At 42.2% G+C, this 11,107-nt stretch overlaps 1 protein-coding gene across 1 annotated transcript in view; it reads left to right on the top strand.

The window, feature by feature from the left end:
* The window catches only part of SLC9B2 (solute carrier family 9 member B2), a 28,989-nt gene continuing 17,882 nt past the window's right edge, over positions 1 to 11,107 (top strand). The window contains exons 1-4 of the mRNA XM_007054386.4: positions 1 to 301; positions 4,036 to 4,138; positions 4,813 to 4,993; positions 7,387 to 7,557. Of these exons, the coding sequence (XP_007054448.2) occupies positions 4,046 to 4,138; positions 4,813 to 4,993; positions 7,387 to 7,557 (445 nt within the window). The 5' untranslated portion in view covers positions 1 to 301; positions 4,036 to 4,045. The remainder of the gene's footprint in view (positions 302 to 4,035; positions 4,139 to 4,812; positions 4,994 to 7,386; positions 7,558 to 11,107) is intronic.

Raw genomic sequence — 11,107 nt, 5'->3', positions numbered from 1 at the left:
CCAGCCTCCCCCGTCCGCGGCTTTGTCTCCGCCTCTTCCGGGCGGGGCTGGGCAGGGCCCGTTATCCGACCAGCCCTGCAGCGGCGGGGTGGGGGGCTCCAGGCACCAGCTCTGGGTCTCCGCCTCCTTCGCCACCCCCCCCCCCCCGTCCCGCTGGCTGGTCCCCCGCCGCTGGGACCGGCCCAGAGAGGAGGAGGAGCCGCGGCCGGTGGGGACCGTCGTGTGCCCGGCCCCTCGCTAGTCCTGCCCGCGTGGGCCGCCCCGGGATCAGTGGGCGGCAGGAGCTGCTGCGGGCTCCCAGGTAGGTGTTTGCAGCGGGCTGGGGGCGCCCTCGGGCTGAGCCGGGGACGGTGCCTTTGCCTGGCTGCCTTCTCCGGGGATGGCTGGGTTTTTATTCTGGCCCTGAGCCAGGCTGGTTCATGGCTGTGAGTTGTCTGCTCCTTTCTCTGGCTTGACAGCGGCCGGGGCAGCAGAGCCGGTAAAACACGCACCGGCTGCCCGCGGCAACCGTCCCTCCCTCTCTTCCCCCTTCCCGGGTGAAATGCTGGGGTCGGACGACCCTCACCAGAGGAGTGTGTGCTCCAGAGGGGGACTGGATCAGGGAGGCGCCGCTCTCAAGACCAGGCGGCGTGTGCCTGGATCCTGCTTCTGTGATTTCTGGCAATGGCTCATTCATTCAATGCCCGAGACTGAACTGAAGGAGCCTAGTTTGGTTTTGAAATTGTGCCTCCATACTAGGGAATGGCTTGTACTTAATTTAATACTGGATTGAGAGCCTGGGGACCGCTATCCATTATGCCTCAGTTCCAGTTTGGAGGGATCACCTCTAAGTAGTAATTCAGTCTCCTTGTCCCATCAATTCTTGGCTTCTCCCCTGAGACCGCTGTCAGCATGGCATGTTGTAACAGAGTCATCAGGAGGTGGACTCCTGTCTGCTAGAAACTGTCCCGGGGTCATCGTTAACGTTAGTTAGGGCACCTGCATGTTGTCCAATAGTAACTTAAGTCCTGCTCCTGCAAAGTACACAGGGCTGCCTTGGACTCAGGAGCCCATGCATATAACCCACCTTGCCAGGTTGAGGCCTTAATCACAGTGCCAATGTCTTCTTTTCTCTTTGAATTCAGAGCCTTTAAGCTGCCTTCGGGGAAAATAGCAATATTAGTAAATTCCGTCACTGAAGAGATATGGTGGAAATTATCGAAGGGGAGAGGAGGGGAGGAATTGGTAAAGTTTACCTATTTCCAAAAATGCTATTACTTAATAGTCTCTAATTTAACATTAAAATTAGTGGATTAAATCCTAGCACCATTTAAATCAATGGAAGTTTTGCCATTGACTTCAGTGGGGCTAATATTTCACCCAATATATCTAAGAATAAAAACAGAAACATCAATTATGCAAAGAGTCCACAACAACTCAGGTCTACAGACAGAGACCAAAGAAAGTGGCACAAATGCTGACGCTGGAGGAAGCCGGCATCCTAAACAAAAAAAGATGGGTTAATGTGGAAACAAAAGGAAAAAGAAAACAAAGGTGCAGCAAAAATGTTATTTTATTTTAAGACATATAAAAACTGCATATATTTTCAGGTACGTCTTTGCTGCCTTTAAAGTAGGTTTCCTATTTGACTAGTTCAACACAAACACCCAGTTTCCTAATAAAGCAATGGAACAATCTGTCTTTGTTCATCAAGTCAGTCTTCCCAAGGTTGTTAACGTGACAAATGAGAGTTGATGGATGAGTCTGGGAGTTACAAACTCATTTATAACGTTGTACCATGAGGAAGGCCAATTCTTGGCTCAAAGGTCTGCGTTCCAACCCAGCCGGAGTTTTGAGTTGAGTGGCACTTCGACTGAGACAGAAATTCAGCCAAAACAATTTGATAGATTTCTAGAAACTGCCATTCACGCCCCAAGGGCTGACGTGCAGAAAGTAGCTGTTAACAGAGAGTGGGTACAGTTTCAGTGTGCTGGAGACCAATGTTAGCAAACAATTTGATTCAAACCTTATCTTCAGATGTGTGTGGAACGCCCGTTGGTTTAGATAACTGAAAATAGGGTAAATGTGCATTAGAGCCTGATTTTGCTTCCAGTGAATGCACTGACATATCTCTCACTAACTTCAATGGGATCAGGACTGGGCTTTTAATTATTATATCCATGTTTAAGGGCTAAGTAGAAAGAGACTTCAGCCCACAGAACCTCGCCAGGGAGAGAGGTGTAAAAGAGGGGATCAGAGCTCCGTGATAGGTCTCCCACTTCATCGGAAAAGGTCCTCTGGCAGGACTTGGGCTTCACATGGGGTGCGATGGGAGAGCCATGCTCCATCATGTTCCTACCTTTACCCTAAAACGGGTAGGTAACCTATGGCATGTGTGCCAAAGGCAGCACGCGAGCTGATTTTCAGTGGCGCTCGCACTGTCCGGGTCCTGGCCACCGGTCCACGGGGCTCTGCACTTTAATTTAATTTTAAATGAAGCTTCTTAAACATTTTAAAAACCTAATTTACTTTACATACAACAATAGTTTAGTTATATATTATCGACTTATAGAAAGAGACCGTCTAAAAACGTTAAAATGTAGTACTGGCATGCGAAACCTTCAATTAGAGTGAATAAATGAAGACTAGGCACACCATTTCTGAAAGGTTGCCAACCCCTGCCCTAAAACACAGTGCAAACAAGCACACGTTTATGCTGCCTGAGTTTGTCGTCGTCTTCTCTGCAATTGCAGGGGACCAAATGACCCTTGAGGCAAGTGTCTTCAGCCTCTGAGAAGGGAGGTAGTGTGCTGCTTAGCTGAACTGGAATTCCTCCTAAGTGATTAAGGAGCAACCCCGACAGACTGGCTGTTGGACACTGAAGGTTGGAGTGGGGTGATGATATCTACTGCATTCCATCAGTGATGCAGAGACACCTTCCCACCCACTCCTTCTTGGACTAGGGGGGGAAGGTGTCAAGATACCAGCAGAGCCTGAGAGCGGACAAGATTATTTTGAACCATCCGTTTTTGTTGAAAGCACTGGGAGAATTCTTGTCTCTCCTATCAGAGTCAGTGTCCTCTTTTTGTTGTTTGTTTTGAAGGAGAGAACATTCTAATGGAATGTTCCACCCCCCACAAAAGCTAACTGTGCCAGCCTATTGACTGGTGGCTGTTCCGAGAGGTGCATGAGATGGCATGCTTAATAAAATGAGTGCTGCAGAAAATTAAGAAATCCTGCAGGCTGGTTTGTTGGTAATTAGGTAACTACTGTATTAAGATGCTCAGATGCCACATTTGATGAGGACAGTATAAAAACCCAGACAGATCAATAGATATTTGAGATCTTAATTCAAATGGGTTTCTGTCATTCTTAAGGACTTTTTTGTTAAATAGCTCTGACATGGTTTGGGGTAGGGAACTGAACAGTTGGCAGAAGTTCCCTTCACTACCCCCTTGAAATACAACCAAAATTTGGCCAAATGTTAGGCTGTGGAAAAGCACCATTTGTAGCTGCACATTATTAAAAATTGTTTGATGCTTGATTTTAACTTTCTGAAAGCTCCAGTTGCACTGCGCATGTTTGCAGGACTCATTGAGCCCCCTGCATCATATACTCGTGATTCATGCAGAACTAGAAGTCCAGATAGGACACAGGAAAATCTGATTCTCTTCCTCCTCTTGGTCCTGTGGGGTGGGGGGGAGAATTACTTATCAGAATCATACACACAAGGGGGATGACTTAAGGTTGCACAGACAAACATACTTCTGACTCTTTCCACTTCTGAGGTCTTGACTTTGCAACTTCAACAATGTTCTTCTAATGTAATTTTTTTAACAGAATAAATAGATATAAACTAGATGCTCGTGGACACAAGCTTCATTACATACTTTCTAATGTGTAATGTACAGTTATTGGTGTCTATGAGGCTTTCTCTTTTGTATGGGGAAAGAAAGAAATATGACTTTAAAAAAGTCTTGAAACAGGCGAATATACGTGGTGTGATTTGCTTCTGCTTATTCTTCAAAATCTTTATTGTTGGTTTTTTTATTGTAGGTTTGTCAACATGGTGAAGGAGGATATTGTGGAGGAGAGTGAAGACCCAGAGCTGTCTGTAGAGGTGGGAAATGGCACAATTCCCATGAATCAGAAAACTCAGGTAATTGCATTTGTATCTGTATTCAGGCCTCTCCTAGTACAGGGTTACCCAGGGCAGCTCTCCTTTCTCCAGCTTCATTAAAATACTGAAGGATTTTTACAAGGGAAACTTGTACCCCCTCAATTTGGGCCTTTCTGATATTTACCGTATATTCTATAAAGTGTTTCCTTTGTGGGTTTAGCTGCCTGAAATCAGTGGTCCTGACTTCAGTTTAAAGTGTCAGGTGAATTAGTTTACATATTACAAAGACCCATCACCCACACAAAAATCTTTCAGGTGGAGTTAAGATTATTCCAGTAATTCTCAAACAGTGGATCACAGGCAGTTCACTGGGCAGCAGCTGCTGCCTCTTGTTTTTTCAGCTGCTAAAATTGCATTAAAAAACAGCTTGAAAATATGACCTACACTCCTAATGTTGGTTTTTCCATGTAGTAAATTTCTGTAGTTGCCACAGAGATGTTATGCGAATGTGACTGGGACTGGCAGGTGGCAGAATGGAAGGGCAGCTGGTCCACAAGCAAATCTCTCTTAAACTGGACTCCACGCTATGTAAAAATTTATCGAGAAGCCCTGACCTACAGTTAGCAATGTTCTAGTAAACGTAGTCCTTGGGTAGCTCATTGCAAATGTACGCAATGCTGCTTCAGAGAAAGCTCTATTGTTTTTTAACTCAGGAGGTAACTATCTTGGACTGCAAAGGTACAGATGGAAATGCACAAACGGAAGAAACTGCTCTCTTGCACAACCGTGCAAGGCAACTTCAGGAACCGCTGACAGAGTCAAAGCCTCCGAGGAAACTGAGGCAAATATTTGCTTGTCCTCCTCAAGGCCTCCTTGCCCGAACAGTGACAAATGGTATGTAAGGGACAGACTATGCAAAATGTTTAATTCTTTGACATAAGAGTAGACATGCTAACATTTCATTTTCTAGATGTGGTATCTGTCAGCTTTTCTATAAACAGTAAAGAAACATGAAGGGACTGTTACTTTTGACCTGTCAGGCAAATCTTTAGGTGCACTCATGGAAGAATTTTTATGTAGAACAAGGACTTGCATTTTTAGTGCCTTTCCTGACCCACCCCCAGCTCCTTCTGTCTTATGGTTTATCTTCATATTAGAAATGTTTTCATCAGAGGCGTGAGCTCTTCATTCTGTTTGAATGTTCTCACCCACAAATGAACTGTAAAGAAGATTATAAATCATTACATTTCTGGCAAAATAAATGGCTTGTGTTGAAATTAGGTCATGAATACACTAGTTTGCAGAAGAACCTTCTTCTCTTACTTAGGACTCAGTCCAGCACTACATACCTAAGATTTTGCAAGCCTAGGATACTGGCCCCAAGGCAGACTGACCCATTCAATAGAAAGGTTGGCCTGTTATAGAAGTCCAAGATAAAAATTCCGGGCTGGCCAAGGATTGCAGAGCTTCCCAAATGAAGGCACTCATGTATGTGAGAGCCTTCTATCCTATGCTGTGCCACTCTGGATTCACAGGCTCGTACAATTATTATCCCACTGCCTCCCTCTCCTGGCTGCCTGGGCCTTGTCACAAGAAAAAGAATCTCCAACTCTAAAATGCAGTAACTTCCCTGAATGCTTGTGTGGAGATGGTGCAAGAGGGCAGGGATGGATCATTCTGCAATTTTTTTTTTTTTTCTCTTCTTCCATCTTCTGTTTGTGTCAATCCTTGCTTGCTCTCCCCGGCTGATTGCAGACCAGAGCTGCGAGCCTAGAAGAACAAGATACCTTCAGGTTATGAACTATCTGTATTTTCCCCTGCTTGACTGATGTATCAGGGGAAACTCTCTGCCCTGCATTAGGTTGTGTGGAGACCCCCTGTGCATACCCCATTGCTAGCGATTGTTTTCATCGTGGAAGAATCCAGTGCATAAAACTACCCCGCTGCAATTTTCTTTTATTCTTTCAAAATGAAACTTGAGCTATACTCTAACAGCAGTAAGCCATGCCAGAGTGTATGGTAGGAGATTACTGGTGCATTCATCAAGCAGCTGAAGATGTCGCAATACAGGCAAGATGTGTGTTAATAGGATTACTCACCTGCTTAAATTTAAGCACATACTTAAGTGCTTCTCTGTATCAGGGACAGATGCTCGCTCAGCACCTTGCGGTACAGTTAAGCCTCTTCGTTTTCCGTTTAAACTGATTTTTACCAAAAAATTCCCAAGTTTTACAAAAGGTATTATTCAGTTGTTTCCAATTTTCACCCTACTTTTGTATCATTCAAATATATAAAAAATAGCTTGTTTTATTAGGAAAATACAATACACTGCATGAGATATATGTATTATGATAATACATTAGTCTGTGTGTATAGGCAAAGTTGCCTGTTGAAGTAAGGTTATGTATTAGTCTAGAAGATACACACAGTAAACCAACAGGCACGCACACAAGCTCCGAAGTGTGTGCCCATCTAAACATACTGATGAATCTCATGCCCACCACGTAACATTTCAAGCTGTTAGCAGATCACGATCTAAAGATTTGACATACTAAAATGGGAAGAAAATGAAAGTCTCTGTCAGAATATGTTTCAGAACACAAGGAAGTATTCAAAAGTTTTAAAAAAACAAAAGCAGGAGAAAAGGATGCAGTCGAGTGTATGCGCTGCAAATGGTGTGGCTCAATTATTACATATTTATAGGCTAATAATTCTAAGTCTACAACAGTAAACTGTTTATTCAAATGAAAAGTTGTATTTAGGGATTAGAGATGTATTTTCTTAAACTCAGAGGTGGCGTTGTGTTCTGAGTTCTGTTTTAGCTCTGCAGCAAACCACATTGATGAACGGAATTCAAAGCATTAATCTACTGAATACTTTCCCCCCGTCTTTCCGTCCACCAAAATAAATCCCGATATTTACCCAGAAAAATAATTAATAATTTTTGCACTGATTTTCACCTGTTTGTTTGGGGGGTTTTTGTGGTAATAAACACTGATAAATTCCCAGGAAAAAATAAAAAAAATAAAAACTGAAAACAAAGGGTCCTAAGTACGGTGCATACACTATTATGACTTACTGTCATATTTTAGCACCAACAAAATCAGAGCTCCAGCTCAAAGAACATCAAAGATTGTTGTAACTAAACTGACATTAAATGTTTTATTTCTAAAATCAAGCAGATAATACTTTCAATCCCCCCAAAAAAGCATTTACAAATGTGACTCTAAAGTGAACTAAGCTATTCCTTGGAGATTATTAAATATATTTTTCCTGTCTTCTTCCAGTTACAACAGTAATACTTGTCTGGGCTGTGGTGTGGTCCATCACAGGCAGTGAGTGTCTTCCGGGCGGGAACATATTTGGAATTCTGTTTCTCTTTTTTTTTTCTGTCATTGGAGGTAAAATTTTTGGGCTCATTAGAATACCAACACTTCCTCCTTTACCTCCTCTTCTCGGTAAGTATTGTGTGATATATTCTTTCTCTTTTTATTCTTGCATAGTGTTGCTTAGGAACATAGGAATTGAAATACAGGATCAGACCCAATGTCCCTTTAGTCCAGTGTCCTGCTTCAGACAGTAGCCAATACCAAATACTTCATAGGAAGGTGTGGGGTAATCTGTCCACACACTAGTCTCATCCTCATCTCTAATAAAGATTGGCTGTAAGCCATAATGCACAAGGTTTAATATCCCTTCTATAACTTTCATTCCTGCCACTGTGGCTACCCTGGAATTTGAATGTAGGATTTCTGGCACTGTAAGTGAGATCCATACCCCTAGGCCACCAGGTTTCAGGATAATAATGAATTCATAATACAAGGAGTGTTACTATTAAGCTGTCTTGCATGTATCTCAAAAGGAAGTTTCTAGTACTTTAAGAATCTCTTTCCTTGCCCCACCTCCCCCAGCAGACTGTTTCTTCCCCCTTTGTCTGTCTTGACTCAAGCTTGTCACCGTGGTTGCTGACCTGGGCTCAGATTTTCCCACCTGTGACTCAACAATCCCCTGTCACAAATGATTTTAAAATGTGTCTTAGTTTCGAAGTATAATGAAACCCAAACATTTCAAAATTCTCCAGGAAGAAAAATTCCAAAAAAAATTCCTTTTTTGGGTTGATCAAAACGTTTTCTTTCCATTATGACTTTTTTCCTTTATATAATATAATACAGAATAACAAAAATTTCAAAACAAAATATGGTTTCAAAACAAAAAATTGAAAAGTTTCATTCCAAAAATGTAAAAATGAGATGTTGTGAAATGGGATGTTTTGTCTGAATTTTTTGTTTTGTTTTTTTTCTAAATGTCGGTGAAATCAATACAATTTCATGAAGTGTTTCAGTTTTGATAGAACTGCATTGATAGAAGTGCAATGTTGTATGAAGTGGCATATAGCATTAGGTATAGCAGCCTTTAGACAGTGAACTCGTTTTGCAAGAATTTGGATTCACAAGTGGGAAGAGATTCAAATGGATAAGAGAAAGGAGAAAGAAAATTTTGCAAAGTCAACCCCTTTTTATTTTTAAAGCAAGTTTCAGCTACTGTTTCTGACCATATCAGTTCTTCTTACTTTTTGTAAACTACTCCTTTGCTCAAAAGTTATGACTTGGGAACAAAACTACTTGTCAGGTGGGTAATGCTGAAGAACAGAAGCATAAGCAGGATAGCACATGCCTGATGAGATGCTTTTGACAATCTTCATGCTTAAGGTTCCTAATATTTGAGGAAAATCTGAAAAACTCTAGGAATCAAGGAGGAAGAAGGGAATATTAAATGTTCTTTGTTTTCACATGAAAAATGGTGATAAAAATACAAGGACCTATATTCATTCATGGACGTCCTTGCCTTTGATTTATCCCTTTTAGAAGGAATTCGGTCCAATGTAGATGACTTCCTACTACTTAACCCTTACAGTGAGGCTGGGTGGTGCAATTGCCAGCAGATCAGCTACATGGGGGCATATTGCAGATCTTCTCTGTGCTGTGAAGGGGGTCTTTATGCCAGCCCTGCATAGATTAAAGGAGAGTATTGCAACAGAGATGGTCTTAAGGGGCTATGAACCCCATAGTTATGCAGGTCCTGTGACCCTAACATGGCAAAAGAAACACAGAGAAACTGTAGCCAGTGTTCCAACCCATAGGCTGCTGTGATTGCACAGTGAAGCACAAATACACCCTGGTGCTGCCTTTGTTTCTCCTAGAGGGCGTGGGAAGAAGAACAAACAGTAGCTATCAGGTAGACATGTTCCAGGTCAAATACAAGCCATAGCCAAGGCCTGTCGGCACACAGCAGGCAGTCTGTGAGCAACATGAGCACAGTATTGACCCCCCAAAAAAATCTTCTTATGATTTGATATTTCGTAAGATAAATGTTAAGCTCTGCTACAAAATTATATGTTTGCCGGTTCAGGCCCTAAGATAAGCCTGTGTTTAAAAATACCTTTTTCGCAAAGCACTTCCAGAAGCAAAACCATCTAACTGGAGACTGCAAAACAAGCATTTGCAAAAGGTTGAATTTTCCTTGTGGCTCAAACAGAAGATGGGAGCAAACAGCTGAAGTTCCTCCTATGTGACTGTTGCATTCATAAGAATTTTAAAAATCTGTGACTTAATTTTTACACATACTATATATTTTAGGCCAGATTTTCAAAGGAGCTCAATCTGCACCCAATCACTCCCCTTTAGGCACATGGATAAGGGGTCAGATTTTCAGACAAGCTCAGCTCCCATTGACCAATGGAAGCTCTTGGCTGTTGAGTACTTGTCAAAGACTATGTCTACACGAGAGACCTTACAGGAGCACGGCAGTATTGATGCACCTGAACACTGTCAGATCTCATGTGTAGCCACCTTATGCCAACGGGAGAGAGCTCTCCCATCAACGTAATTAAACTACCCCCAATGAGCAGCAGAAGCTTCCTTTCTTCTGTTTAAAAAAAAAAAAATGCAGCACTTAAGCATTTAGTTGGGGATTGGTCCTGCTTTGAGCAGGGGGCTGGACTAGATGACCTCCTGAAGTCCCTTCCAACCCTGAGATTCTATGAAAGACATAAAGCTGCCTACGTTCATGGTGGGCTATATAGTCTGGAATGGGCTGCACTTGGATGGCAGGTCTTAATTCTGATGTCTGTCGCCAGTACCATGTGTGCTCAGTGGGTTTGCTTGTTTAAGAAAAACAGGGTTTTAAATCAGGTCTCAGTATGTTTCTTCCTGCTGCCCATCTGATTGTTTTGTGTATCTCACTTCTTAATTTCATCCGATGCATGACTTTAGATTTCTTTGCTTTTATTAATCCTATTTCTCAGCACATGATTGCAGGACATAAGATACGATTATAAAACTCATATTGACAGCACTGACCCCCTGACAGGACGGCAGTATGATCTACTGGATAGGGCACTGGACTGAGAATCAGATGTGGCTTCTAATCCTGGACTGCGCTGTGGAATGAACCATGACCAGCTGGTTGTGGAGTGTCTACATTTTCATTTTTAGTGATGTTAGCCAACTTGAGTTACTTAATAATCAGTGAATTACAGCACAACAAAAATCTTTAGTGAAAATAGGGCCTATGTGTTTGTACAGCACCTGGTACACTGGGGGCTCATTGTTGGTTGAGGCTTCTAGGCACTACGGAAATGCAAGTAATAACAGTAATGTAAAAAAGGCCTAAATGGGGCATTGCTGATCAGTGGAACTGCTAATTCCCTTTGGAAATTAGAAAAATTAGAAAAAAACATTTTTGCAAGAACCATCAAATTACGTAGCTATGACCACCTCGGACTGAACTTCTTAAATTTATGTGCTGACTAAAATTTCACTTAGTTTACTGTTGATGACAAATTTACATTTAATATAGGACATATCTGCCAACAATTCACCAATAACAATATTTTCTACCACCAGTTTGGTATGGGTCAGTCAAACCACATCACTTCCAATACCCTTTACCTCTTAATTTCCTCCTCAGTTTCCTCTTTGCTTCCTGTCCTCTAATTTTTCAATTTTA

This window comes from Chelonia mydas, chromosome 4 (genome assembly GCF_015237465.2).
Source record: "Chelonia mydas isolate rCheMyd1 chromosome 4, rCheMyd1.pri.v2, whole genome shotgun sequence".
NCBI classification, from domain to species: domain Eukaryota; kingdom Metazoa; phylum Chordata; order Testudines; family Cheloniidae; genus Chelonia; species Chelonia mydas.
Note: the sequence above shows the minus strand (reverse complement) of the source record. Positions and strands in the feature narration are given on the sequence as shown.